The sequence below is a fragment of the Nothobranchius furzeri genome, chromosome 11 (assembly GCF_043380555.1).
Source record: "Nothobranchius furzeri strain GRZ-AD chromosome 11, NfurGRZ-RIMD1, whole genome shotgun sequence".
NCBI classification, from domain to species: domain Eukaryota; kingdom Metazoa; phylum Chordata; class Actinopteri; order Cyprinodontiformes; family Nothobranchiidae; genus Nothobranchius; species Nothobranchius furzeri.
The window spans coordinates 53,717,151-53,742,733 of NC_091751.1; the positions used below are offsets into that span (position 1 = coordinate 53,717,151).

General features: G+C 42.0%; 2 protein-coding genes across 4 annotated transcripts; both read left to right on the plus strand.

Moving 5' to 3' along the window:
* Window positions 1-740: 740 nt before the first annotated feature.
* amotl2b (angiomotin like 2b) lies at window positions 741-7,622 on the plus strand. Its single transcript, XM_015956953.3, has 11 exons — window positions 741-879; window positions 1,320-2,108; window positions 2,493-2,661; window positions 3,957-4,101; window positions 4,189-4,278; window positions 4,860-5,155; window positions 5,245-5,420; window positions 5,509-5,610; window positions 5,699-5,889; window positions 5,970-6,095; window positions 6,882-7,622. Exons 2-11 carry the CDS (start codon window positions 1,405-1,407, stop codon window positions 6,965-6,967), a joined length of 2,085 nt encoding a protein of 694 aa, XP_015812439.3. The 5' UTR covers window positions 741-879; window positions 1,320-1,404; the 3' UTR covers window positions 6,968-7,622.
* Window positions 7,623-13,759: 6,137 nt separating this feature from the next.
* Window positions 13,760-17,801, plus strand: LOC107383983 (uncharacterized). Of its 3 annotated transcripts, none has more exons than XM_070541690.1 (5): window positions 13,760-14,164; window positions 15,228-15,324; window positions 15,389-15,491; window positions 15,588-15,825; window positions 16,447-17,801. In XM_070541690.1, the coding sequence occupies exons 1-5, from the start codon at window positions 13,886-13,888 to the stop codon at window positions 17,671-17,673; spliced, it is 1,944 nt and encodes a 647-aa protein (XP_070397791.1). In that variant the 5' UTR covers window positions 13,760-13,885; the 3' UTR covers window positions 17,674-17,801. The 3 variants fall into 3 exon arrangements, with proteins under 3 accessions (XP_070397791.1, XP_015812441.3, XP_015812440.3); XM_015956955.3 differs by having other exon boundaries at window positions 15,416-15,491; XM_015956954.3 differs by having other exon boundaries at window positions 15,228-15,309.
* Window positions 17,802-25,583: the final 7,782 nt, after the last annotated feature.

Below are 25,583 nucleotides of genomic sequence, written 5' to 3' on the forward strand. Positions count from 1 at the left end.
CATCTTGTGTTTACTTGTGTTATCTTTGATTAATGGTTAAATGTGTTTGATCAGAAACATTTTGTGTGACAAACATAAGAAATCAGGAAGGGGGTAAATAGTTTTTCACACCACTGTATATTATGGTACGGTAAAATTTGTGTCAATAAAAGACTGAAAACTGATACAGATACTTTCCGATATTAAATTTCAATGCAAATATCAAACGATATTAAATATTGAGCTTCACTGACTATATTCCACAGTAATTTAATTTTTTTGGGCAATTTCCAACTTTTAAAGGAATTGCACAGTGTGATTTTACCGCAGTGTTGACAGGGCTCAAATAAGGTTTGTATGGGGTCAGAATTGCAGAAATAGGGGAAAATGTAGTCAAATTGTTATTTTACCAGATTAGTTCAATAAAAAAATAACTAGTTGTTGGTTTATGAATGAATACTGTCAGAAAAAATATTGTGTCATTAGAATGTATATTGCATGCTTTTTGACGTAATCCAAAATCATCAAAAAGTGTCGTCAGGAGGAGATTTGGCTGCAAACAATTTATCTCTTTCACCAGTCACAGTATGTAAAACTGTTTTTATTGCCTGCTCATTCCCCGTTGGCCCAATAAAGCTGCAGCTCCCCTCCTCCCCTCCCGTTCTTTTACGCTTTTGATCCCTGAGGGACTTCGCGTTTCACATTCCTGACATTCCGACCTCAGTCCCTCCTCGGTTACTTATTATCGCCGCCTGCTCTCTCCATAATCATTCCACAGTGAGAGAGGCAGAGAGGGGGAGCAACATGAGACGCGCTTAACTCGACTAAAAACCAAAAGGAAATATTGGAAATACTCTGAATTTGACTTCTAATCCGGGGTTAGGATGTGCGCCTGAGCTGGTAAGAGGAGCTTCTGTTATCTTCTTTTTTCTTTGTCAGATTAAAGCCGAGAACTGTGACGTGGATAACGTGATTGCGTTAAAACGTTTGGTGTGCTGAGACATTTGCGGGTTTTGTTGCGTTATGCGCGTAAAAAAGTTGGTTTACCGCGCGGTTTTGCGCGCTTCTGTTCCCCCATGAGAGGAATTCCTGGCGCATGCATTTTTCCCCGTTTCTGCCTGCTGCGATAAAAGCCACCACATCTCAGTGCTGTCGCTGTTTGTACAGTAAACTCATGGCTACACTATTCTTTCTAGTCTCAAACAGAAAATGTATTTATGTGTCATCAGGAGCAGATCTCAGTGTTATTAGCTCCTCTATGCCCCCAAACAACCTATTATTGCACCCCATCTACTGTTTTTCTGTCTTATAATCTTATAATCTGTTTTTGTGTGTCCCAGGTTCACAGCGGATTTATTTAAACATTTTTTAAGTTGACAAGAAGCAGATCTGCTGACACTTTCCGAGAACCTCCCACACTTAACAATGTCGTCCACAGAGGAGCCGTCTGGCACAGTCCTACACCGTCTCATCCAGGAGCAGCTTCGCTATGGAAACCCCACGGACACCCGCACCTTATTAGCCATCCAGCAGCAGGCTCTGCGTGGAGGCAACGGAAACAACAGTGGACCCAGCAGTGGAGGAGAAATGAGCAGGAGCCCACAATCATCTCTGGAGAGTCTGACTCTGGAGGACCCATTGCTCCCTCAGCTCTCAGCAAGGCAGGAGCCTCAAGGCCAAGAGCACCAAGGAGACTACCTTGACTCAGAAAGCAGCTACCAGCTGCATGGCGAGAAGCTGCCCACTTACGAGCAGGCCAAGGCGCATTCCCAGTACCTGTCCTCTAACTGGGCCCACAGAGAGCTCCACGGGGGGCAGCTTCTTCTGCATGATGGGACATTCCACCAAGAGGCAGATCTGCTGGAGCACAAGTGCAGCCACGTGCACTCACTCAGCGAGCATCGCTTGCAGATATCTCTGGAGAGGAGGGATGCAGCAGCTAAGGCAGAGGCCGTCAGAGCCAACTCTCATAGTTACCCCGAGCTGCCTTATTACACACCTCAGTACATTCAGAGCATGGGGCAAAGCACAGACAAACAGATCCCACCTCCAGAGTACACCTCTCCCCTCCAGGGCCAGGGATTCATCCCTCATCAGGTCCAAGAACCAGTGCAGGCTCAGCAGCACAGGTAGAGAAGAGACACTTGGTTTGCATCACTCTAACTGTGTTTGAGCTTCTTGTTTTTGACATTACATCATATTCTTAGGTATTAGTCTCTGAGCCCGCCCAATCCTCGGCATTGTGTTTCACATGCTTAAACACATTCTTATTGATGTGAGTCACTCTGTAGCCAAAGCATTAATTCCTATTTCGAAATGCTAAGAGAAACAAGTCCAGCCCTGTTTGAAATGTTTGGCATTCTAGATATTTATAGCCACTAACACAGCTTATTTCTTTATGCATTCTCTATGTTCCCTGGAGTAAAGAGTCTTTCCTCATGAGTCCGTATGTCAACGCTGAACACTGTTCTGAAGCTCAAGTGGCCTCCTCTGATGAAACATCTCTCTCATAGGTATGTTCAGTCTGCCCAGCCTGGGGAAGCCCCTAGCTACAGCACATTCAACAGCCTGACACCTGCTGGATTGGAGGAGCCCAACCAGCTGGAGCTGCTGATGATGGAGAATGAGAGGCTGAGGCAGGAGCTGGGAGCACACAGGGAGAAGACGGGCAGAATTCAGAAGGTAGGATGCAGAATTATTTGCAAAACAGCAGAAATCTTCGCGAGAGCCAATGAAAAGTGAATTACTGGTAGAAAATCTATACAGTGTTCCTCCACTGAGCCAGTGAAACACAACGCCAGTCGACAGTTGGCTCCCTAGTCTCTAACTGCAGGCGCACCCCTTCATTTGGACAAACGTGACATCAGCAGCTGCCACCTTTCTTACCGCAGGACCGCAAACAGAGGTCACAGCCTGCTACTGTGTTTACAGTCCTCTCACTGTGTTGTGGAGACCTGTGTGTTAGTGTTTAGGTTCCATGGAGGCCATAGACATTCAGACTAATCTAGGCTGGTTGGGTTTCAGCCTCCAGTTGGTTAAAATGTGGAAAGGCCATTTTCTGTTTCCAATAAGCAGCATTTTTATCCACGCTGTCACCCACAGTTCCCAGTTAAACTTATTCTGCGTGGTGGAAACGGCATCAGCGACACTTGTCACCTCAGCCAGTTTTAGCAAAAATCAGCTCCACTCTCTGCTGGAATTATGTCACATGGCTCTCGCCTTGTCTCAGCTTGAAAAAATGATAATTGCTAGGGTTGGAAAGTTTTTCCCCGTTGGGCCACAGCCCTGAGTAAACATGCCTGAGTGGCTGCTGTAATGGTGAGTGTCTCTTTGCTGTTTCCACAACCCAAGCTCAGGCATGTACACCTTCCCTCTGCTGGCATCCATCCCTGAGTGTGTGTGTGTGTGTGTGTTGTGTGTGTGTGTGTGTGTGTGTGTGTGTGTGTGTGTGTGTGTGTGTGTGTGTGTGTGTGTGTGTGTGTGTGTGTGTGTGTGTGTGTGTGTGTGTGTGTGTAATGCTACTGCGTGCACACACCTAGCATTGTAGCAATCAGCTCTGAGGAATGCAGATATAAATCTCACAGGGAGTGGTGCAGGCTTGATTTCCTTCTCAGAATTGTAACACACACACACACACACACACACACACACACACACACACACACACACACACACACACACACACACACACCGCTCACAGACTTGTAATGATTTCCTGGAGAATTACTGTTAACCTAAACTAGAAAAACCGAACTTTTAGTCCGAGTTGCTTAAGTATTACCTGAATTCCAGTGAGTGTACAGTAAACACACACTTAAAACTAAATATACACACAGTGAAAACATGAATTAACATTCCAGCTCCTCTTTGGCATGTGAAGTGGGCTAACCAAAAATTCCTTCTCTCGTTTTCAATTTTTCCCCCCTCCTTTTTTTCCCAACCCTCCTCATCTTTTTTTCCCAACCCTCCTCCTTCAGCTGGAGCAGGAAATTCAGCGTATTTCCGAGGCCTATGAGACATTGATGCAGGGCAGCAGTAAGAGAGAAAACCTGGAGCAGACACTGAGGAAAAGGCTTGTGGCTGAAATCAGAAGGCTGCAGGATTTCAACAGAGACCTTAGAGGTAAAAACCATAAAAATAAACCCATCCTAGCAGAGTAAAGTAGCTACAACCAGATGTGTGTTTTACGATTTAACCTGTATGTTACAGAAAACCTGGAGAATGCCAGAACTCATGTTGCAAAGGAAGTAAAGGCAGCCGACCATAATCAACACATTATGGCTAAACTCCTTGAACAAAGTAAGCATGTTTGTTTGTTGCTTTTATTTTTCCATTTCCTGGTAGACCATATGCTCTTAGCTGGACCTGGCTGCAGCGCTGCATGGGGCACGTTTTTGGAGCTACGTTTTTTTTGGCAGGAATTTCACTTGAATAACCTCAGCTTAGGTGCTAAGAAGGCTTAATAACAGGTAATATCAACCCATGCGATTCTTTTCAAAAGGAAATGAGACGTTTCTTAATCACAGAGCAGGAGTGGAAGTGGCTGGAATGAGGTTCTCCCTCCCCACCTGTTGTGAGTGTGATTTATGGTGTCTATTGGAGGAACTGGACCTAGGCAGAGTGCTGGTGTTTGTATGGCCTTGATGAGGAATGCTCTGAGCTATGTGGGTCAAAAGGATGGGGCAGATCCCCCCCCCTTCCTCTGCGTTCTTCCTCTCAACATTCCAGGAGCGCTTTGCTAAATGAAAAACACAGGCCACCATGTTGCAACTCTGGCACTAATCACATCGGTTTTAGAAATGGATCAAAAATGCAGAAATGGCCACATGACACACATGCATGAGCATGCAGTTAATCTGACCTTCTATTTTTTTTTATAGATGAGGAGCAAAACTACGAGCGGGAGCGTGTGGAGCGGGAGCTGCAGCGTTTGCGAGCAACCGCGGAGGAGCAGAGCCTTAGGACAAAGCGGCTCGACGAGGCCCTGGAGGCCGCTCGGGCAAGAAGTCGTAAACTCGAGGATGAGTTGGGGAGAAAGAGGGCGTATGTCGATAAAGTTGAGAGGCTTCAGAGTGCACTGGCTCAGCTGCAGTCCACCTGTGAGAAGAGGGAGAGCCTGGAGATGAAGCTGAGGACGAGGCTAGAGCAGGAGCTGAAGACTCTGAGGGCTCAACAGGTGAACCTCCTGTCCCGGAGCAGCCATCATTTTGTTATTGTTGTGTAACGAAGCTCAACGATTATACGTTTTCTCTTTATTCACTTCAGAGGCAGTCCCAGCCCCCAGAATTGACCATGAATTCGCTCCAGGAGCGGCTACGTGAGCGTGAGGAGCGAATCCTGGCTCTCGAAGCCGACATGGTGCGCTGGGAGCAGAAGTACCTGGAGGAGAGCACAATGAGGCAGTTTGCCATGGAGGTAGCTGCCACCGCTGCTGCTCAGAGGTAACCTTCTCATGTTTACTCAGACAAACCTTCCCAGTTTAATAAAATGTAAGTAAAAATAAATGCATTTTGTTTGCTTATTTTGCAGAGACACCACCATCATTAACCACTCTCCCTGCCACTCCTCCAACAACAGCTTCAACGAGGACCTGCCCGTTGCTGACCAAAGGAACCAGGAGATGGAAAACAGGTGCTTATTTGAGCAAATGGTGACAGAAATCAACTTTTTTGGAGTGATGATTGATTTTCTGACACATTTGTTTTCTCCTTCACATCAGGATTCGAGCTCTTTATGCTCAAATTTTGGAAAAAGATGCCGTGATCAAGATCCTCAACCAGCGGCTGCACCAGGATCAAAACCCAAAGGAGGAGCAGAGTTGCAGAACAAATCTCTTGAAGACAACACGGTCTCCGCTTCGGGCTGCCTCCTCCACTCCCTCGATCTACACCACCAGCACTACGAGTAGAGGTTAGCAGCCTACTTTTTACATGAGGAATCCTGAATGTCCCTCCAACAGATCCTGATACTTTCCGTGATTTATTATTTAGGTAAAAATCTGTCAGACGATCAAACAGTTTGTCAGTTTTCTGCTCAATCTGAACCTTCAACGCTGGAACGGCAGCAAGAGGGAACCAAATCCAGAGAGCCCACCAGCACTACTGAGCTAACCAGTGGTGAGTGAGCTATCGAATGTCTCGTTTTAACGCAGAACAGGAAACAAACACGGCCAAGCTCGTTACAAAACACCTGCTACCTGCAACGTTTTTCCTCATAAATCCAGTTGGCTCACCCTGGCTTTCCACCAGATGTTAAAATGTCGCTAAACAGACGCGAAATGTACTTTGCAGCAGTTAGCTACCATTAAAGTGAACAACTTCCTTTTTTACCGGCATCAAAGTTTAACATTTTGGACGTGTCGCAGAAGTGACGGGATGCCATTTTTCAGGTTTGAGTTTTTTTTTTACACTCTAAACTTCCAAAACATGTCAAACTCCGCAGTTTAGATCAGACCAGACAGGCAGTCAAACAAGAAAGCAGTGGAAAACATCTGGAAACTTTCAAAATAAAAGTCGTATAGGTAAACGTACGTCATTTCCTGTGAAACCCAGCAGCTGATGTAAGCACAGAAAATAAACCACAGACCTTTTTGGCCACATGCCGCTGCCTTTCTCCTTGCTTGTTATTGTGTGGATGTCTGAAATAATGCGTAGTTGTGCAATTCTCCCGTGATTTTGTGAGTTTACGGGATCAGCAGCGGAATGCTTTCGCTCCCGTACGGAAGGAGGCTCACGGGTAAAACGCCTCTATTTCTTTACACTTCGCTTTCACGTCCAGTGGAAAGCTGGGGTCATTTAGGAAGTAATATGAATCAGCTGACAGCCTTCAGAGCTCAAGCTAACACAATGTTAGCCCTAAGATGTACAAACTATTGTCAATTTCTTTGTTTTCTCCTCTTCTAGACAAAACAGCCCCCAAGAAGCTGCTGCCCAATCCCTTCAGAGGCCTTGATGATCTGGAGTCAGAAGCAGTGGAAATCTTCATTTGAATATCCAGGAGTTGAACTCTGACTTGGGGGGGGGGGGGTGCTCCGTTTATCTGTGAAGACTGCCAGAATAAAGACTAATTACTGGATCTGAGACTGTTAAGGAAAGAGAGAAATTAGATTTTTAGTGTCAGAGCTGTGCTCCGACACCGTCTGGATGCTCCAACCCCGGCTGCTGGCGGCTCTGACGAGCAGAGTGACAAAACACGGACAATCCGAGGTACTTGTTGGACAGTATTGTGGTTTCTAACATATTCTCATAGAGTGTATGCCAACATATTTATATAAATCTCTCTACTTACTTACACATTTTTAAAAATGCTGCTTTTCCTCTTTATTGTCCCCCTTTGTTTCGTTTCCCAGTAAGTTTAAAAGCTAAACACTTATCTAATCTGGTTTCCACATTCCCCGAATATTAACTCAAGCCTCATACATAAATATTCAATCAAGGGTGAGCTATGTGACCTGTATTCCCCTCGCTCTCTTAAAAAATGTGGATTTAATCTTGAGTAATCGCATTCTCACAGAGATTTTATCTCTTTTGAAGACTTGCCCGATTTCATTGTTTTTTTTTTATTTAAGCTGATAACATGAGATTTAGAGCTGTCCCTGGTCATATTTCTTCAGCCTGAGGAGCTGGATCTGCTGAGGATTTTGAGGAATGTGATCAGCGAGCTGCTTAATATATTCATTTTTTTTACACAGAACTGGTGTAAGATTGTGATGTTGGGATGTTGTTTTTATTATTATTTTTTTCGTGTGTGATGCTGAGTGCGTGCCTCGATGTGGCGACCCTGCTGGTTTGGATGCCACTGGGGGGCAACAAAAGGTGTTTGGTCTTTTCTGTTTTGTTTACTGTGAGCTGTGAACTAACAAGCAGTTTAATTAATTTTATCATATGTTTTATACAGATATTGTTATTTTTAGACACAGTAGTGCTTTCAGGAGAACGCCAAAGAGTTTGTGTATGGTATTTCTAAGTTATGTGCCGACAATCTTGTTGAGATGGACACCGCTGAGCGTGTTTTGACTTCAAACAGGCATTTGTGTGAATGTAACTGTGTGAAAGTTTTCACATGTGAAATTGTGCAACATTTCATAAAGCAATAAAAGTTTCTAATATATCGACTTGTGGATTATTGCTATTTTATTTCAAGCAGGTACTGTTTGTGTGCAAAAGTTATGTGTGCAGATTTGATTCCGGTGCTGTTGTCACCCTATCGTCTCATTCCTGCCCTCTTGTTCCAGCACAGAAACCAGCTCTCTTCATTAATGAATACCAGAGCTGCATTCTTTTGGGTTCAACTTTCTCGGGTGGCCTACTCTCTTGTTCTCCTCTTGCCACGAAGAGCGCGCTTGACATAGATCACATTCTCTTAGGGACGTGTAACCCAATACAGGACAAAGACAGATTCTTCCAAGATTAGCCACTAATACCATTTGAAAATTCCTGCAACCTTTGCTAACATGTCACATTCCTGCACCCTTTGCCTCTGATTTAGTCTCCAAACGTTTATGAACTGCTGCTGGACGTACTGCAGGTTGAGATGAGGAGAGAATAGATCTCTGATCCATGCATGAAAGAGCCACAGATATTGGCTGGAACCAGTCTGAAGCGGCGCTGACAATGAGGCTTCAAAGCACACAATATGAGGGAATGCTATGGTGTCACCGGTGCTCTGATAGTGCAGTTCAACCTTTCTTTTACCTAGAATAGTTTTGGTTCCTTCAGAACTTTCCACTAATCGTGTTCTTTCAACGCCTTTATCATTTTGGGTTTTTAGCCCAAACACATGTTTCTAAATGAAACATAACAAGTGACACAAACCGGCGTCGTAGATCGTGTAACCTCTACGGAACCCTGAACGTAGCTGAATCAGTCAGGTTGGCATGATCAGAATTTTAAAAACAACATACCTGCTAGCGTACAGTGAAAATAAGTGACACACCTAATAGGTGCTGTTTTAAAACTAACCACACATTAGCTCACCAATTTATGGGCTTTTAGATTTGTTTCTGCTACATTTGTATTTATTTTTTCTTCATTTCTACATGTCATAGATCCCAAACTTTTTAACTTATACCAACATAATTAAAATCTTAGAAGTGTGACAAAAAACTATTGCAGGTATAAAAATAATGCCAATAAGCCATTTTACAAGCCCCTAATGGAGAAAAAGAAAATCAACAATTTTTTATGCACACAAATATATTATTATTTTTTTTAAAATTATGTCACTTTAAGTACTCCAAAGAAGAGCCTAATCACCTTTTGTATTGTTTTCTAAAATCTTTTTATCACTATTCATGTGTCTTTATTACAGTTACAGCCAGGGGTAAACCGCTATATCGGGCAAAGATTTCATGGTTTTTATTTGTCGGCATCGGCCAATATTTACCCTGAGTAAAGCCGATTTAAAGTCAGGCGCATCTTTGGGCAGCCCGGCGATGCTGCAGAATTTAATTTAAATGTATTTTTACATTCAATAATAACATCTGCATAATAACTACTCTAAACTAACTTTATCTAGGTGTCTGACTTTACTACTAAGAAATGCACAAAATTAGGATTTAACAGTTAGTTAAATTCAGAGTTCAAAGCTGATCAAGCTTCAGAAAGTTTGTGCGTGAACTGATGTTATTAGTAACTTTTTAGCATGAAAATAAGGTGGAAAAACATCAGATATCAGCCATGAAAATTGGCCCATAAAAATCAGCAGTACTTATCGTCCATCAGCTGCATGTCTCCTACAAATCGGCATCGGTATCGGCAATAGAAAAAACAATATTTGTCGACCACCCACAATAATTACCCAGTTTACATGAATTTATGATAAAGATAAAACATATTGCAGCTCCAACAATGATCCATCTATTTGTTTTTTAAACAGTAAGCTTTTCTTCTAAAATTCTTAGAGATTTTATTCTCAATTATTACTCTAAAACATAGTCAAACTGAGGCTGTTCCTCATAACTTCAGCTCAGTAGGATTAAAATAAATCACAAACTTTATTTCTTTGACAAACAACTCAGAAAAGGATCCAAACACAAGACCATTAAAGGAAAAAGTCATCGGTGGCATCAGAACTTTGCAAAGACAATAAATACCTCAGACTTAGGATGAAAGGTTAAGTCTGAGATTTAATCTGTGAAATCAAACTTCAAACTACGCTCTAATACATGTTATCAAGTTGGATCATGGGTAAAATGGCATCTTATTAACCTTCTCAAGGGGATAAGGCTTATATAACTCCGTAGCTTTTTTTTTCTTAACCCTTTTTTTAAAATGTGCAGGCATTTAGGAAATCCAAAAATAAATCCTCAGATTTCTTCAAATGCAAGTTGATTCCCATGTGAGGACGGAGATTTTAATGTGTAAAACATGCCAGATATGAGGAGCCTATCTAATCATTTAAAGCCATATTCCAAACAAACATGGGCCCTTTTAAACCCAGACGCAAATGAGATCAGGAGATAGAACACCAAAACAAGCCTGGACATGGACAGAGAGGATATGAACTTCATAGCACAGATGCTTTTAACAGCGATGCTCGCATGGGAAATAAAAGAAAAACAAGAGAAAGAACTAAAAGAATGCAACGCCATCAATCTATGAGCGAGCTCTTATCTGGCCCAATGGCTGACAACATTGTGAATTCTTGCCAACATTCCTCTGTGAATGTGAAAGGCAGCTGACATGTTTCGACTATGACTTTCCCAGAATTGGAATGATGGAGGAGGATGTAAATGCTGGTCGGGGGGTGAAATTCCTTCATGCTAAAACAACCAATAAACTTTTTTTTAATGATTTCATTTCTCTGGCCCAGTTAGAGAGACTAAAATCACCATGAACTGAGCTGGGATGTGGTTAAACCATAGACAGGAGTTTCTCACATGGTGGGCTGTCTTTTGTTTACAGATAAACAATACATTAGTAACAAGCACCAGCCGTTAAAGATTCAACACACAAAGCAAAAATATCAGTGATGAACCCTGGAATCAAATGGAAGTCGTAACACATCGACTTCATTGATTTTGCCTGCGGAGAGAGTACATTTTAGATGCAAGCACTCACAGTCAAACACTTGAAAACAGACGCGACCTTAAAGTCCACCTTTTACGTAAATCATAAACGTCTTTCTATTTGGTGAAAAAATAAAGTTGATCACACTTTTTGGTATTTGAATAACTGTCAAATGTTGTAATTTGTCTTTAGCTGTGCAAAAGGGCTGCTTCAATGAAAAAAAATCCATAGATATGTATAATAAACATGTGGGGAGACAAAGTATACTTTAGTCATGGCACAAATAGGTCAGCAGGGAGTGTCATACTTTTGAAAACTTAATTGGGAAAGTACTTGCCACTAAAAAAGAGGCTTTGGGTCATTGGATAATTTGTGTTCTTGAGATTAATGGAAGATTTATATTATTAGGGATTGCATATGATTCCAACAATCATTATCAAAATAAAAAACATATTTGTATAACTAATTAATGTTTTAAAATACTTGTCTCAAAGGTATGGAAGCCCATTCCCGCCACTCAGATAAAAAAAAATTATTATCTCATAATTATGACTTAGCTATCTCATAATAATGAGATACTATCTCATCTATACACTATCTTATATATACCACTGATGGTATATATATATATATATATATCATTTCATGCTTCAGACCATGCTACTGTGGATGGCCCTGGGTTCCTCCTAATATATATATATATATATATATATATATATATATATATATATATATATAGATATATATATATATACAGAGCAAGAGCTCTTTCTATTGCTGTGGTTAGTCTATATTTCTAAACTAGAAAATTTAAAACAACTATTATATAATGTTCTCTGACATGTTCAGAATTTGAACATAACTCTTACATTTACATTTGTTAATGGTGCACCGATATGAAATTTTTGGGCCGATACCAATATCCGATATTAAGATCATTGTTATGGCCGATAACCAATATTTGCAGATGCCGATATACTGACAATTAATGTTTCTAAAATCAGCTGATTTTGTATAAAATGAAAACTATTAAAGCTGAATTTACATTATTACTTACACACAACACACATTTACGCTTCTGAGATTATTACATTCACTTTGGCTTAACAAATACACATCACCCCCTCACTCTCTGAAACAGGCAAACAAATGGAGACAAGATGGAAAAAATATTGGTTGTTAATATCGGCCCGGTTTTATTTATCGGACCGATACCGATATTTTAAAAAAATGACTAACATCGGCCGATACCGATATTGATGCTGATATTGTCCATCCCTAACATTTGTACTTGTGTTTTATAGATATTGGCAAACAAAACTTCACAAGTGGAAGCTGGTGAAGCTGAGCTCATTCCCGATGCTGCTGATGCACATTATTTTGTTTTACAAGATGAATCAGCAAATTCACATCATCAGTTTATTATGCTCCCACACATGCATCTTCCACATGCACCATCAAAAGGCACTAAGGAGTGGTTCAAATCAGCATTGTTTACAATTTCGGAACCCTGAAAGCATGTTCTGCAAGTTTGTGCATCACTTCCTGCAAACATGTTCTAATTGCAGCTCAAGTCCCAAAAACAGACACTCAGATGCAAGCTGTGGCATGACATCCCATGCGCTTGTGACAGCTGATGCCTTACCAATGTGTAAATTAGGAATTCTATAGCCTTAGGAAAGTATTTCAATGAGAAGTGCCAAAATACAAAAAGAAAAATGGATCACTTCAGCTTCATTCAGTTACATATCTATTATCAAGTGTTTTTTTATTCAGATGTAGAACAACAATAAAAAAACAACTACAAACTGTCCAAAAAAAAAAAGATTTCCTGAATGCCTAAAATTAACCACACAAAGAATTTAGCATAAGAAACTGTTGAAGCTCATAACATTTGAAGCCACACAGCGCCCCCTCGTGGACGGCAGTAGTAACCTTGCTACTTGCCAGAAAACATCAAGATTGTCAAATTCACCACTGGCGCCTGTGCTCTTCACAGAAGAAAGAAGGTTCAGACTGAGCACATGCCAGTCTGGAGACGCCGTGATTCTGCTGCTGCCTGCAACATCCTCCAGCCTGACCAGTTTGGCAGTGGAATCGTGATGAAATGCTTAGACCATTGTGAGACCATGCTACTGTGGATGGCCCTGGGTTCCTCCTAATGCAAGACAGCGCAAGACCTGGCAGGAGCGTTCCCGGCCCGCAAGACGAGGGCATTGACGCTATGGACTGGCCAGCCCATTCCGCAGACCTGAATCCAACTGAGCACATCTGGGACATCATGTTTCACTTCATCCACCAACACATGCACCACAGACTGTCCATCCATCACCTCATTAGGAGCATGCCCAGACATTGTAAGGGTATACAAGGCACCCGGAGACCACACACACTACAGAATCTCATTTTGACTTGTTACATCAAAGGTGGATCAGCCTGTAGTGTTTTTTAGTGTGTTTGAGTGTGACACCAAATCCAGCCCTCTGTGGGTTGATACATTTGATTTCCATTGATATACATATTTTTTTGTGATTTTTTTGTCAGCACATTTTACTATGTAACAAATTATTCAGACTTTTAATTCATTCAGACCAATTATGCCATAATTTAGTGTTCCCTTTATTTTTGAGCCGTGTATTTGCATATCTAATTGGATTCAAATTCGACTTCACATTTTAATTCAAAGAATAAGAAGATTAAACGAATAAAATAAGAAAATATACCCACCGCCGGTATACGCCTGACAACATACCGTACAAACCCACTCGCTAAACTCCGCCCACACCGCTGACTCAAACTGAAACTGAAGCAGCTAGTTCGTGTAGCAGCCTAGCAGCTCGTCTTTCTCCACGGAGCTTTGCAGGGATATTTATCAACAAGACGTTTATGAAACCAGGATGTGCTCCGTGGGTGGGTGTGAGTCTTGGCGTCGCAGTGCACAACGATTTAGGCTACCCGACGATCCGGAGGTGAGGCAGATGTGGGCCACCTTCATAGCTAAAGCCAACGAGCATCGTTGTGCAGAGTCCTCCTGGACTGAAATCGCCGTTTGCTGTGAACACTTCACAGTAGACTGTTTTGATAATGAGACTGGTTCGGTCCGGCTGAAGCCCGGTGCCGTCCCATCGGTGTGTGTGGATTCTGGACCAGAGACTGTGGGGAGCTTCGGATCTGAGGTGCCAAAACAACAACAATCTATGCTGCTTTTGTAGCAATCAGCTCACAGTCAGTCTAATAAACTCACAAAGAGACACCTAGAGTTGTACCACAAAGAGAATGAGACCAAATTTGTCTTTGGCTAAAGTATTAAATTGTATTAAACAGTTTCTGGGATAATTTTAGATAAACTAAATTGTCACAAGGTAAATTTAAAAGTCTCATATAAGTTATGATGCAGCATTGCCGCATTCCATAAAGTAAAAATTTCCTGTAAACATATGGGCTGTTAACACTGTATAACTCATTGATTACGCCGTAATTAATGTTGTGAAATTAATTTACCGTGTAGATTTTTAGGGATCCATATGTGGAACTTATACACACTTTGAAATACATTATTAATATCGGCTATAAAGATCCATCTCACCTGTTATGAATCAAAGTACTAACATTTAAAAGTTTAGTTGATAAATATTACAATGTACAAAGGGAATTAAAATACCTTAACAATAAATATTCATTGAATGTTTGACAAAAGATAAGTTGTTATAATCTGAAAGGAACAAAAACTAACTTTTGAACCAAAATGAAGAAATGGAGTGTTAATGGTTTAATTATGGAACAACCTTAAAGGTGCATCCTGTAGAAATAAAGTAAACATGACAGGCTGCGGTAAAATTAGGTTACTGCAACCACTTTAAATAACTGGAGCTTTTTGCCAGACGTCATTAAATTACTAATGTCGGTGCTGCAGCATTAGCTTGCAGGAGACACGGCAACCCCGCACTCACTGATGGTAAACATTAGTTATGTCCCTCCTTCATTTGTTTTGAAAGGAGAAAAGCTGACAGTCCCCGCAGCCAGCTGGATATGAAAATTTTCAGTATAACCTTCCTCCCAAAATGACTGAAACATTAGACTCTTTTGGGATTTTCTCGCTGTAAAAATTTCACTATATTCTTACATAGTGCACCTTTAACAACAAAAAAGATTCAGGATTAATTATGGTGGTTCAAATATATATGCTAATTCTTGTCATATTTGTATCATTTTATACCAATAATTTGCTTTGTTGTGTAGGTTCATGGAGATGAAATATATCAACCCAAAACACGTCACGATTCAGCTCCCTGTTCAGAAGAATCAAGCCAAAATGTGCTGGGTACAATTAAAAAAAGTAAAAAGCTAAAAAGCAATGATGGAAATTTTGCATTTATGCTTAAATCTATTTAAATGTGTAGGTTCTGATAAAGGCTTGGTCCACACAGGAGCTTCATGCTCAACCGAGTCTTCTGAATGTATCAAGGAGCAGCCATGGTTAATTGCAGATCTCATTAAGAAAAAGTAAGTTTGTCTTTTTTTTCTTTCTTGTTTTTCATTTGCTGAGTTTTAAAAGCATACTTTTGATTTGATCCTTATAATAACTGGTTTTCTTTGCAGAGCTGCACTTCTAAAGGAAAAGGGGACGTTTCTTGTGAATGAAAAACATCTTCTACCGTTGTTCAGTCGCAAATGTCCATCATGTGAGGGTAAACTAAAGATGCACAAAGTCACTTGTGGCGTTGCCGTGAGCTTTAACCAGCTGTGCCTTCAATGTGATTATATATACGAGTGGAAAAATCAGGCGGACAGCTGTGCCGAAGCTGCTGAAGATGGACATGTGACAGAAATCTCAGAGGTGAGACAGCTGTGCCAAACTTACAACAGTATATTGACAAATACAACTTCTACATATAGACTAGCTGCCTTACAGACCATGTTCACTGAGAAACCATTTTTTTCTTATTATTTTTTAAATGTGATCAATAACTTTGAGTTTAGTATGCAGGCTAAACATGATAAAGTTAAAGTCACATTAGTCGTCACATACTGGTGAAATTCATCTCCGCATTTGACACATCCCCGTGGGTAGCGGTGAGCTGCAGCCGCGCTCGAGAACCCTAACCCCAATCCAACCACTTTAAAGCTGAGTGTGAAGCATGGAGGCATTGAATCCTATTTCTTAAGTCTTTGGTATGACCCGACCAATGACCAGCTCCTGTAACAGGAGCGCGAGAGCTTTTCCCCACAGAGATTGACTCAAGGCATTCATTTTACTTGAGACCACAGCCAATGTGTTGAAAAGTCCTAGATTGTTGTGACTTTGCTATTATCAAAGTAAAAAAAAGTTGTTTCAGTTCAGTTTTTTCACCCAAGTCTTTTATTACGTGTAAAAATATTTTAATCCATGTTTTGTCCATTTTGAAAGCATTTTAAAACAACAAACCCTCCTAACATTTTTTTGGATTTTGCATTACAGACAGAAGCAGAAGATTCCGGTGGAATCTCAGATGTTCCGGAGATCGTGGCTGTGTTGGACAAGGACGACTATTCCGAGGCTACATCAGAGGAAATGAGTGATCCTGGTGAGGTGGATTCAGATGACGACTGGACTCCTGAGAATTTGAATTTAGATAAAGCAGAAGAAGTTTTCCCTGTAAGAATGTTCCGTGCAAGACCAAATGAGTCCAACAAGTACATTGATTACTGTGATTACCTTTCCCTCACCCCCGCACACAGACAACTCTGCACGGATTGTGGGAGGTTTCACGACAGAAGAAAACCTCACACGTGCGAGCACAAAATGAAGCCGTATTCCTGCATCATTTGTGGAAAACGTTGTGTTACTGAGGTGGCCTTGAATTTTCACAGCAGAATCCACAATGAAAGCTACGAGCATCCATGCAAATACTGTAATGCTGTGTTCAAGCTAAAAGCAGACAAATCTATTCATGAGCAGCTTCACATAGGTGAAGAGAAGCCCTTCAAATGTCCTGAGTGTCCGAAGACATTTGCCAAGAGTAGAGAACGTAAAATTCACCTGGAAGATCACAGAGGCAAGGTGGACTTGAAATGTCGCTTCTGTGGATTAGAATTTTATCGGGAGCTTTCCATTAAGAGACATTTGTTGGTGCATACAGGTGAAAAACCCTTCAAGTGCTCTGTGTGTCAGCGTTGCTTCAACCAGGCAAGTCACCTGAAGTCCCACATGCGCATGCACACAGGCGAGAGACCTTACAAATGTAAACACTGCGACAAACAGTTCAACCACAACGTGAGTTTGAAGACTCATGTGCAGCGTTACCACACAGACCTGGAGAGTAAAGAAGAGGCACAGAAAGAGGTACAGGAAGAGGATACAGGCTGTGAGAAGGAAATACTTCAATCAAATAAACCTAAAAGAAGGTGCACTGGTAGACCAGTAGGAAGGCCTAAAGGCCTTGAGTCGGAAAAACATGGTGCAGAAAATGGAGCACAGGGTCAAAGGTCAAATGGAGGTAAAAGAAAATACAAATGGAGGAGGAAAAAGCAACTGACTGAAGAAGACAGTGAGGATGAGCTGTCTGAGAGTAATGCATCACTTGACTCTGAAGAAGAGTGGTGCATTAAGTCCCCTAAGAAGGAAGCAGGGTCTAGAAAAAGAATGGTAAAAGCATCAGGAAGTGAAGAGAAAGATCCAAAATCAATAACTTTGGTAGAAAATTAACAAAAAAGTTGATAAAATCTAGAATTTTTAAAAATTTGTTATGTAGGAGCATTTTTTTAAGTAGCTTGACCTAAGCTTAGTTGTGAAACAGGTGCTATGTGAATCATTAAATCTTAATTTGACAAACACATCAGTGAGTGTTGTTGTGTTTTGATGTTATGTGGGGAAACGAATGCTTCTATTTCAGAGTTTTCACTGTTTGTGTACTTTGCATCATGGAATCAGATTATCCGAGTATTTTCAATACACTAATGGGAGTGTTCAGGAAAGTGTCAAAGAGGTATCCTAGCTAGATGCCTGAGCCACCTCAACTGTTTCCTCTCAGTGTGGAGAAGCAGTGGACCTACTCTAAGCCCTTCTCGAATGACCAAGCTTCTCGCCCTATCCTAGCCACCCTGTGGAGAAAACAAATTTCGGCCGTTTGTATCCGCAGTCTCATTCTTTCAGTCATTACCCAAAGCTTGTGATCATAGGTGAGGGTTGGAACGCAGATAAACCATAGATGCATCGATCAATAAGTTGAGAGCTTAGCCTTCTGACTCAACTCTGTCTTCACCACAACAGACCAGTACAATACCCGCGCTAGTGCAGACGCAGCACTAATCCGCCTGTTGATCCCATGCACCATCTTTCCCTTACTTGGGGCAGCAGTTGCTCAACAGGTTGAGCGGGTTGTCCAATAAGGTTGCAGGTTCGATCCTGGCTCCGGACAGAAAATTATGCTGTTTTGTCCTTGGGCAAGACACAACCCACCTTGCCTGCTGGTGGTGGTCGGAGGAACCGGTGGCACCTGTGCTCGGCAGCCTCGCCTCTGTCAGTGTGCCCTAGGGCAGCTGTAGCTACATCGTAGCTCATCACCATCAGTGTGTGAATGTGTGTGTGAATGGATGAATGATACATTGTAGTGTAAAGCGCTTTGGAGTCCTTATTTTGTGAGGCGCTGTACAAGTGCGGGTCATTTATCATCATTTATCATTTACTTGTGAACAAGACTCTGAGATACTTAAACTCTCATTTGGGGCAGGACCTCATCCCTGAACTGAAGAAGGCTACTCTTTTCTGACTCAAGACCATGGTCTTGGATTTAGAGCAGCTTATTCTCATCCAAGCTGCTTCAAACTCTACCGCTCCAGTGAAAGCTGAAGATCATGTTCCTAGAAATCCTGACAAAGTGACAAAGGGCAGCCTTGACGGCATCCAACTCTCACCGCAAATCAGAGAGTTACTTACTGCAGGCAATGCGGACCAAGCTCTGGCACCAGCCAGGGACCTAACAGCCCCTATCAGAGGACACACGGCCTCACAAGGGAGGCAGTTGAACACCTTCTCCAAATCCATAAAACACATATAGATTGGTTGGGTGAACTCCTATGCACCTTCCAAAGGGTATAAAGCTGGTCCATTGTTCCACGACCAGGACGAAAACCAAATTGCTCTTCCTGAATCTCAGGTTCAACTATCTGTTGGACCCTCTTGTCTATAACCCCTGAATAGACTTTACAAGGGGCTCAGGATTGTGGCCCCCCTGTAGTTGTAACACACCATGCTATCCTCCTTTTTTAAAATAGGGGGACCACCACCCCAGTCTGCCCATATTGAGGCAGTTAGTTATCATATACTAGTTATCTCCAATCAATTAACCAAACAACAAAATGTCATAGATAATATACAGTTTTTATTTAAACAAATACACATGCACATTTAATACAAAATTATGTAACAGTGGATGTGCTGTGGAATTAGCAATTTGTTTTAAGTATTTTTCATTATTACAGTTTCTATAAAAACAAATTTCCCTTACAAGTGAATAAAACATTTTAAAGACGCTATGAATCAGGGTACCGTAATGCCGCATGTAATTGCGCACGTAAAATTCTAAGGAGGTTGATTTCGAACTGGAGGCTGGCTGGATGCAGTAGTAACCTTGCCTTTTTTGTTGGAATCATGGAGGAGCCTCGGATTAAAAGAAAGAAAGTAATGTCTTTGGAAGCAAAGCAAAAAAAGTGTGAGAGAGACAAGTAGTTTGCTAAAACAAGAGTCGGTGCAGCTTACAACTCGTTGGTGTTTCATCTTGTTCTCTCTATAAATTCCACAAGATGCTCAGTTGACTTTTCCTCGTCCGAGGCAAACCTTTATTGAACAATCAATAATCAGCCATGTGTGTCTACCTCTCACCTTCCGGTGTTACACTCTCTAGACTCTGGGCAGAACACACGGTTAAGAGCAATTCTCATTGCTACATCCCTTTTCTTTTACAAAGACACTGAACTTTTCATTCGTTGAGAACTCAGTATGCAACTGGCACAAAACTTAGACATGACATTTCTTTGTTGGACCCAATTTCCCTCAAGAAGTAAAAAATTTGTATTTACTTTTTTCCCCCCCACTAGTAAACAGATCACAAAGCCCTACCTCCAAATATTATCACAGAGGTGTTGTTCTGTTCTCTGACCAGTACACAAATCTGCTCATATAACTCAACATCATTCCACTTTTTTTTAAAACAAATCTCAACATATAACTCACATAGTGCACCTTAATTGCATACATAGTCCTTCAGATATCCGGGTTGTTGTACCACCCGTCCTGACCTGGTAGTGCTGATTTGTGTGTTCCCTTCGTTCTGTGTCAGCCCAGTAAGGTTCTGTCCCTCTGGCTGGGGATGTACTGACATGTCTTTTCCGACCTCCGCAGCTCGCCTCAGATGGCGACAATTCCTTCTGAGGACTCTGCCATTGTCCAACTCCACATCATAGGATCTGTTTCCCCGAGTGTTACACACTCTAGCCTTGGACCATAAGGTGTGTTGTTCAAAAGGTTGGACTCGCACCACGTCCCCTGGGTTTAATGTGTCCATGTCTTTTGCCGTCCTGTTGTAGTACTTTGTTTGTCTCTCTGTGTTTTTCCTCAGTGCCAACCTGTCATCAGTCACTTTGGGTTGCAACAATCTGTCTCCTATTGAGAGGAGTGTCCTCGTCCTCCTGCTTAACAGTCTCTGTGCCGGGCTGGTAGTCAAACCTTGTGTTGGGGTGTTTCTGTGGTCCAATAACGCCAAATATGGATCCTGTCCAGCCAATTTAGCCTTTTTCATGAGTCGTTTGGCAGTTTTAACAGCAGACTCCGCTTTGCCATTACTCTGCGGATAGCCCGGGGATGAGGTATGGTGTTGAAATTCCTATTTCCGGCTGAAGTTGGCAAACTCTGTCGAGCTGTACTGGGGCCCGTTGTCAGAAAACACAATTTTTGGGATTCCCTGACGTGCGAAATGAGCCTTTAGTTTCCTAATCACAGTACTCGACTTGGTATCCGGTAGATAAACTGTCTCCCTAAAGTTGGAGTAATAATCAACTGTTATTAGGTAGTCCCTACCCTCAAAGCTGAATAAATCTGTCCCAACTTTGGTCCATGGTCTGGCGGTCGGCTCGTATGGCTTTAGTGTCTCTTTCTGTTGTCTTGCATCCACAGACCAACATATGTCACATGTGTTCAACATGTAGCTATGTACTTTTTGATGTGGTCATTCATACCGTGCCAGTAGACGCAGTCTCTAGCTCTCCTGAGGCACCCTTCTGTTCCGATGTGTGTTGAGTGAATTTGCTGTGTTATATCTGCCTGGAGTGCTTGTGGAATCACCACTCTCTCTCCCATGGACCAATCCATCCTGTGTGCTCAGTTCATCCTGCAACGATTGGAACTGGGTTATTCCAACAGGTACCTCTTTTTTACAGGCCGGCCACCCCTTTTGTATTGTCTTTATTAGCGTTTGTAATGTGCTGTCGGTTCTTGTCCCTGCCCGTATTCTGTCCATGCTTTCTGTTGAAACAGGAAAATAATCCACCATGTTGACACATTCTGTCTCCAACTCTGTCTGGCTTTTGATGCTGTCCTGCAGGTAGACCCTACTCAGCGTATCAGCGAGTAGCATCTCGTGGCCTGGAACATATGTTATGGTTATATCATATTTTTGCAGCCTCAATAGCATCCTTTGCAGTCTCTTAGGTGCATGTAACAGTGGCTTTTTAATAATGCTCTCGAGTGGCTTGTGGTCTGATTGCACACTCACAAGATGACCATATGTATACTGGTGAAATTTCTCCATCCCAAACACAATATTCAAACATTCCTTCTCAATTTGTGCATAGCCTCTCTCAGTAAGCGTCAGTGCACGACTTGCAAATGCCACTGGTTTTCCATGTTGAGTCAGGGCTGCTCCCAGCCCTGTCTCGCTGGCATCACACTGCAGCGTTGGCTCTTCTTCAGGGCTGTAATATTTCAGAACTGGGACTTGTGTTAGTTTTTCCTTTAGTCTTTTAAATGCTTCGTCCTGCACTTCTGTCCACTCCCGTAGGCTGTCTCTGTGCGTCAGTTGTCTGAGAGGCTCACAGTCATCTGACAGATGCTTGTAGAACTTTGATAGATAGTTGATCATTCCAATGGCCGTGGAACTGTGGACCAGCTCTATACCCTTGCAAGGGTGATGGAGGGGGCATAGGAGTTTGCCCAACCAATCCACATGTGTTTTGTGGATTTAGAGAAGGCTTATGACCGTGTCCCCAGGGGCACCCTGTGGGGGACGCTCCAGGAGTATGGGGTGGGTGACTTTCTGTTAAGGGCCATTCAGTCCCTTTACCAGAGTAGCGTGAGTTTGGTCCGCATAGCCGGTAGTAAGTCGGGCCTGTTCCCGGTGAGGGTTGTACTCCGCCAGGGCTGCCCTTTGTCACCGGTTCTGTTCATTACCTTTATGGACAGAATTTCTAGGCGCAGCCGTGGTGTGGAGTGTGTCGAGTTTGGTGGCAGGAGAATCTTGTCTCTGCTTTTTGCGGATGATGTGGTCCTCCTAGCTTCATCCAGCTCTGACCTTCAGCTCTTGCTGGGTAGGTTCACAGCCGAGTGTGAAGCGGTTGGGATGAGGATCAGCACCTCCAAATCTAAGACCATGGTTCTCGACCGGAAAAGGGTGGCTTGCCAACTCCGGGTCGGGGGAGAGGTCCTACCTCAAGTGGAGGAGTTTAAGTATCTCGGGGTCTTGTTCACGAGTGAGAGTAGGGGGGATCGGGAAATCGACAGGCGGATTGGTTTGGCGTCTCGATTTACCGATCGATCTACGTCCCAATCCTCAACTATGGTCATGAGCTTTGGGTAATGACCGAAAGAACGATATCGCGGATACAAGCGGCCGAAAAGAGTTTCCTCCGTAGGGTGGCCGGGCTCAGCCTTAGAGATAGGGTGAGGAGCTCGGACATTCGGGAGGGACTCAAGAGTAGAACCGCTGCTCAGAATAATAATAATAATCAAGTCATCAAAGAGTTATTGTATATCATGATGGCTGTTGGCAGGAAGGATCTCCAGTGGCGGTCAGTGTTGCAGCGAAACTGAAGAAGCCTCTGACTGAAGACACTCTTCTGTTGTCGGACAGTCTTGTGAAGAGAATGCTCAGGGTTGTCCATAATTGTCTTGATTCTCTGGAGAATCCTTCTTTGCATTATCTCCTCCAGTGGTTCCACAGTCGTCCTCAGAACAGAACCAGCCTTTATTATTAGGCTGTTGAGCCTTTTCAGGTCCCTGCTTCTGATGCTGCTGCCCCAACAGACGATGCCTGAAGAGATTACACTCTCAATAACAGACTTGTAGAAGATCTGCAGCATCTTGCTACAGAGATTGAAGGACCTAAGCATCCTCAAGAAGTGCAGTCTGCTGTGTCCCTCCTTGTAAACAGTGTTTGACTCCACCCTGTTTCTTCTGAAGTCCAAAATTATCTCCTTAGTTTTGTTCACGTTCAAGATCAGATGATTGTTTCCACACTATGCCACAAAGCGCTCCACCAGCTCTCTGTACTCAGCTTCCTGTCCATCTAGACATCTTGTTCAGTTCATTGGCTGTGTCCAGGCTGCCATCTGTGCAATCCTTCCTCTGCTTGAAGCCTGTGATCAGAAGCAGCCTTTGTGTTTTCCTGATATTGTGAGTCATATGTGTTAGTGTGAGAAAATGCAAAATACAGATTGCATTTGTTCTGTAATCCTGGATTGACCTGTAGGTGGTGGCCTCTCAAAATCTAACTTTTCTGGGAAAAGATCCTGTCCATCCTGAAAACGTCCTATCCATGTTTCCTTTTTCATTCTCTTCAGTCTGAGTCAACAGATAAGCAGAGTGTTCAGATTCGCTGTCAGTCTTGATGAATCTAATCTTAGATGGTGAAGAAAGTGTCAAAGGTAGACTGAGTCAAGGTGGGGACTGGAATCCAACATTGCAGCTTCTCTCTTCTGAAAAAGAAACAAGATGAAAGCAAAAAGTAATATCTTATTCCACGTGGCTTCCAAATTACAGAGTTCTGTACAGTGCAGATTTTTTCCCAATTCTCTGAGTCCTCAAACAAGAGCCGACCTGCAGAGATGGTGCTCAGCTAAGAGTTCACATTAGGTGTTTGAGAGATATGCTCATGCACAATTGTGCACTGAAAAAATGTTCAATGTGTCAGTCAATATTTTCTAAATCTTAAAAAAATAGAGTCACAAAAGTGAGGATGGGCACTCACTTAACAACACAAATAATGACTAATTCTGACTCAAAGAACAAAAAAAAAACAAAGGATAGTTCTACATCCCGAGTATCAGTAAGTGTTCAGGAAATGTTAAAAGACACAGAGATGTAGAATCTAATCATTAAAACACAGGACTGGACCTAAAAAACACCTTCACCCAAGTCTTGATCCGGAAACGCATTACAGTACTAAGCTAGAAAAGGGTAACTTACCTTAACTAATGTGACTGTCAAAATTAACTTTATTTTCTCTCTAACTGTTTTTCTCCTCCCCAAGGAAAAGACCATCAGCTACATGATAAGATAATCACTTTACAGATTTCTGAGAAATCATACATCATTTCTGAAAGCAGCTTTAATAGTATATGTCCTAAGAAATCACAATGTAACCGTAGAAACACTACTTGCTATATATGTTATGCATGTGTGTGATCACTTTTATGATCTGGCTTTTAACTAGTCTTCTTCCTTTATGCAATCTGATCCAGTTTTATTCTTGGTTTCCATCTTGTTTTAACTTGTTTTTAGTTAAGTTATTTTTGAATATTTTCAATTGTTATTGTTCTGTGAAGTGCCTTGATGGTATGCCTTTGTCTGTAAGGTGCTATACGAATTAAAGTTGAGTTGGGTTGAGTGTGCACATGTGTTCAATAAAGCAAAAAACTGCACATTCCAGGGTGGCCTTTTATTGTGGGTAGACTAAGGTACACCTGTGCACTACTCATGATGTCAGATCTGCATCTTGATGTGGCACACCTGTGAGGTGGGATGGATTATCTCATCAAAGCACAGGTGCTCACTGTCACACATTTAGACTGATTTGTGAACAATGTTTGAGAGAAATGGTGATATTGTCCATCTCATGAAAAATGTGAACAAAAACAAAATATCAGTGGCGGCTGGTGAAAAATATTTTTGGTGGGGCTGTGCTATTTTTTTTTAAAACAAACTTGTGCTTTCTGAGCTTTGTGCACAACTTCACTATTTCCTGATTTAAGCACAACTCTTTTATTTCCTGTCTTACATCATTGGACAAACTGATTAATCCATGTGTGTCTGACTATTGGCAAACTGCCTTGCGGACCAAGGTTGAAAAATACTGCATTAAATTGCACATAAAATAACATGACCACAAATGGTAAATAGGCAATGCAAGAGGCAAGTAACAAAAACATTTTGTTTAATTTCAACATTTGAGTGAACACGAAAAATTATGAGCAGGTCACTGTTACAGTAATGGTAGTAAACACTACTTAGACAAAATGCCAGAAATTTACACTGTTAGGACTTATGGAAAGTGGAAACACTTTCATAGGAAATAATGTCATCAGTATCCTCTTACAAATGCCATATTTCCCACTTTTTTGGGACAA

Coding starts and splice junctions, on each gene's coding strand:
- amotl2b (XM_015956953.3), top strand. CDS start 1,405: ATGTCGTCCACAGAGGAGCCGTCTGGCACAGTCCTACACCGTCTCATC. Junction 4,279..4,859: donor GGCTAAACTCCTTGAACAAA/GTAAGCATGTTT, acceptor TTTTTTTTATAG/ATGAGGAGCAAAACTACGAG. Junction 5,156..5,244: donor AGACTCTGAGGGCTCAACAG/GTGAACCTCCTG, acceptor TATTCACTTCAG/AGGCAGTCCCAGCCCCCAGA.
- LOC107383983 (XM_070541690.1), top strand. CDS start 13,886: ATGTGCTCCGTGGGTGGGTGTGAGTCTTGGCGTCGCAGTGCACAACGA. Junction 14,165..15,227: donor TGGGGAGCTTCGGATCTGAG/GTGCCAAAACAA, acceptor TTTGTTGTGTAG/GTTCATGGAGATGAAATATA. Junction 15,826..16,446: donor ATGTGACAGAAATCTCAGAG/GTGAGACAGCTG, acceptor TTTGCATTACAG/ACAGAAGCAGAAGATTCCGG.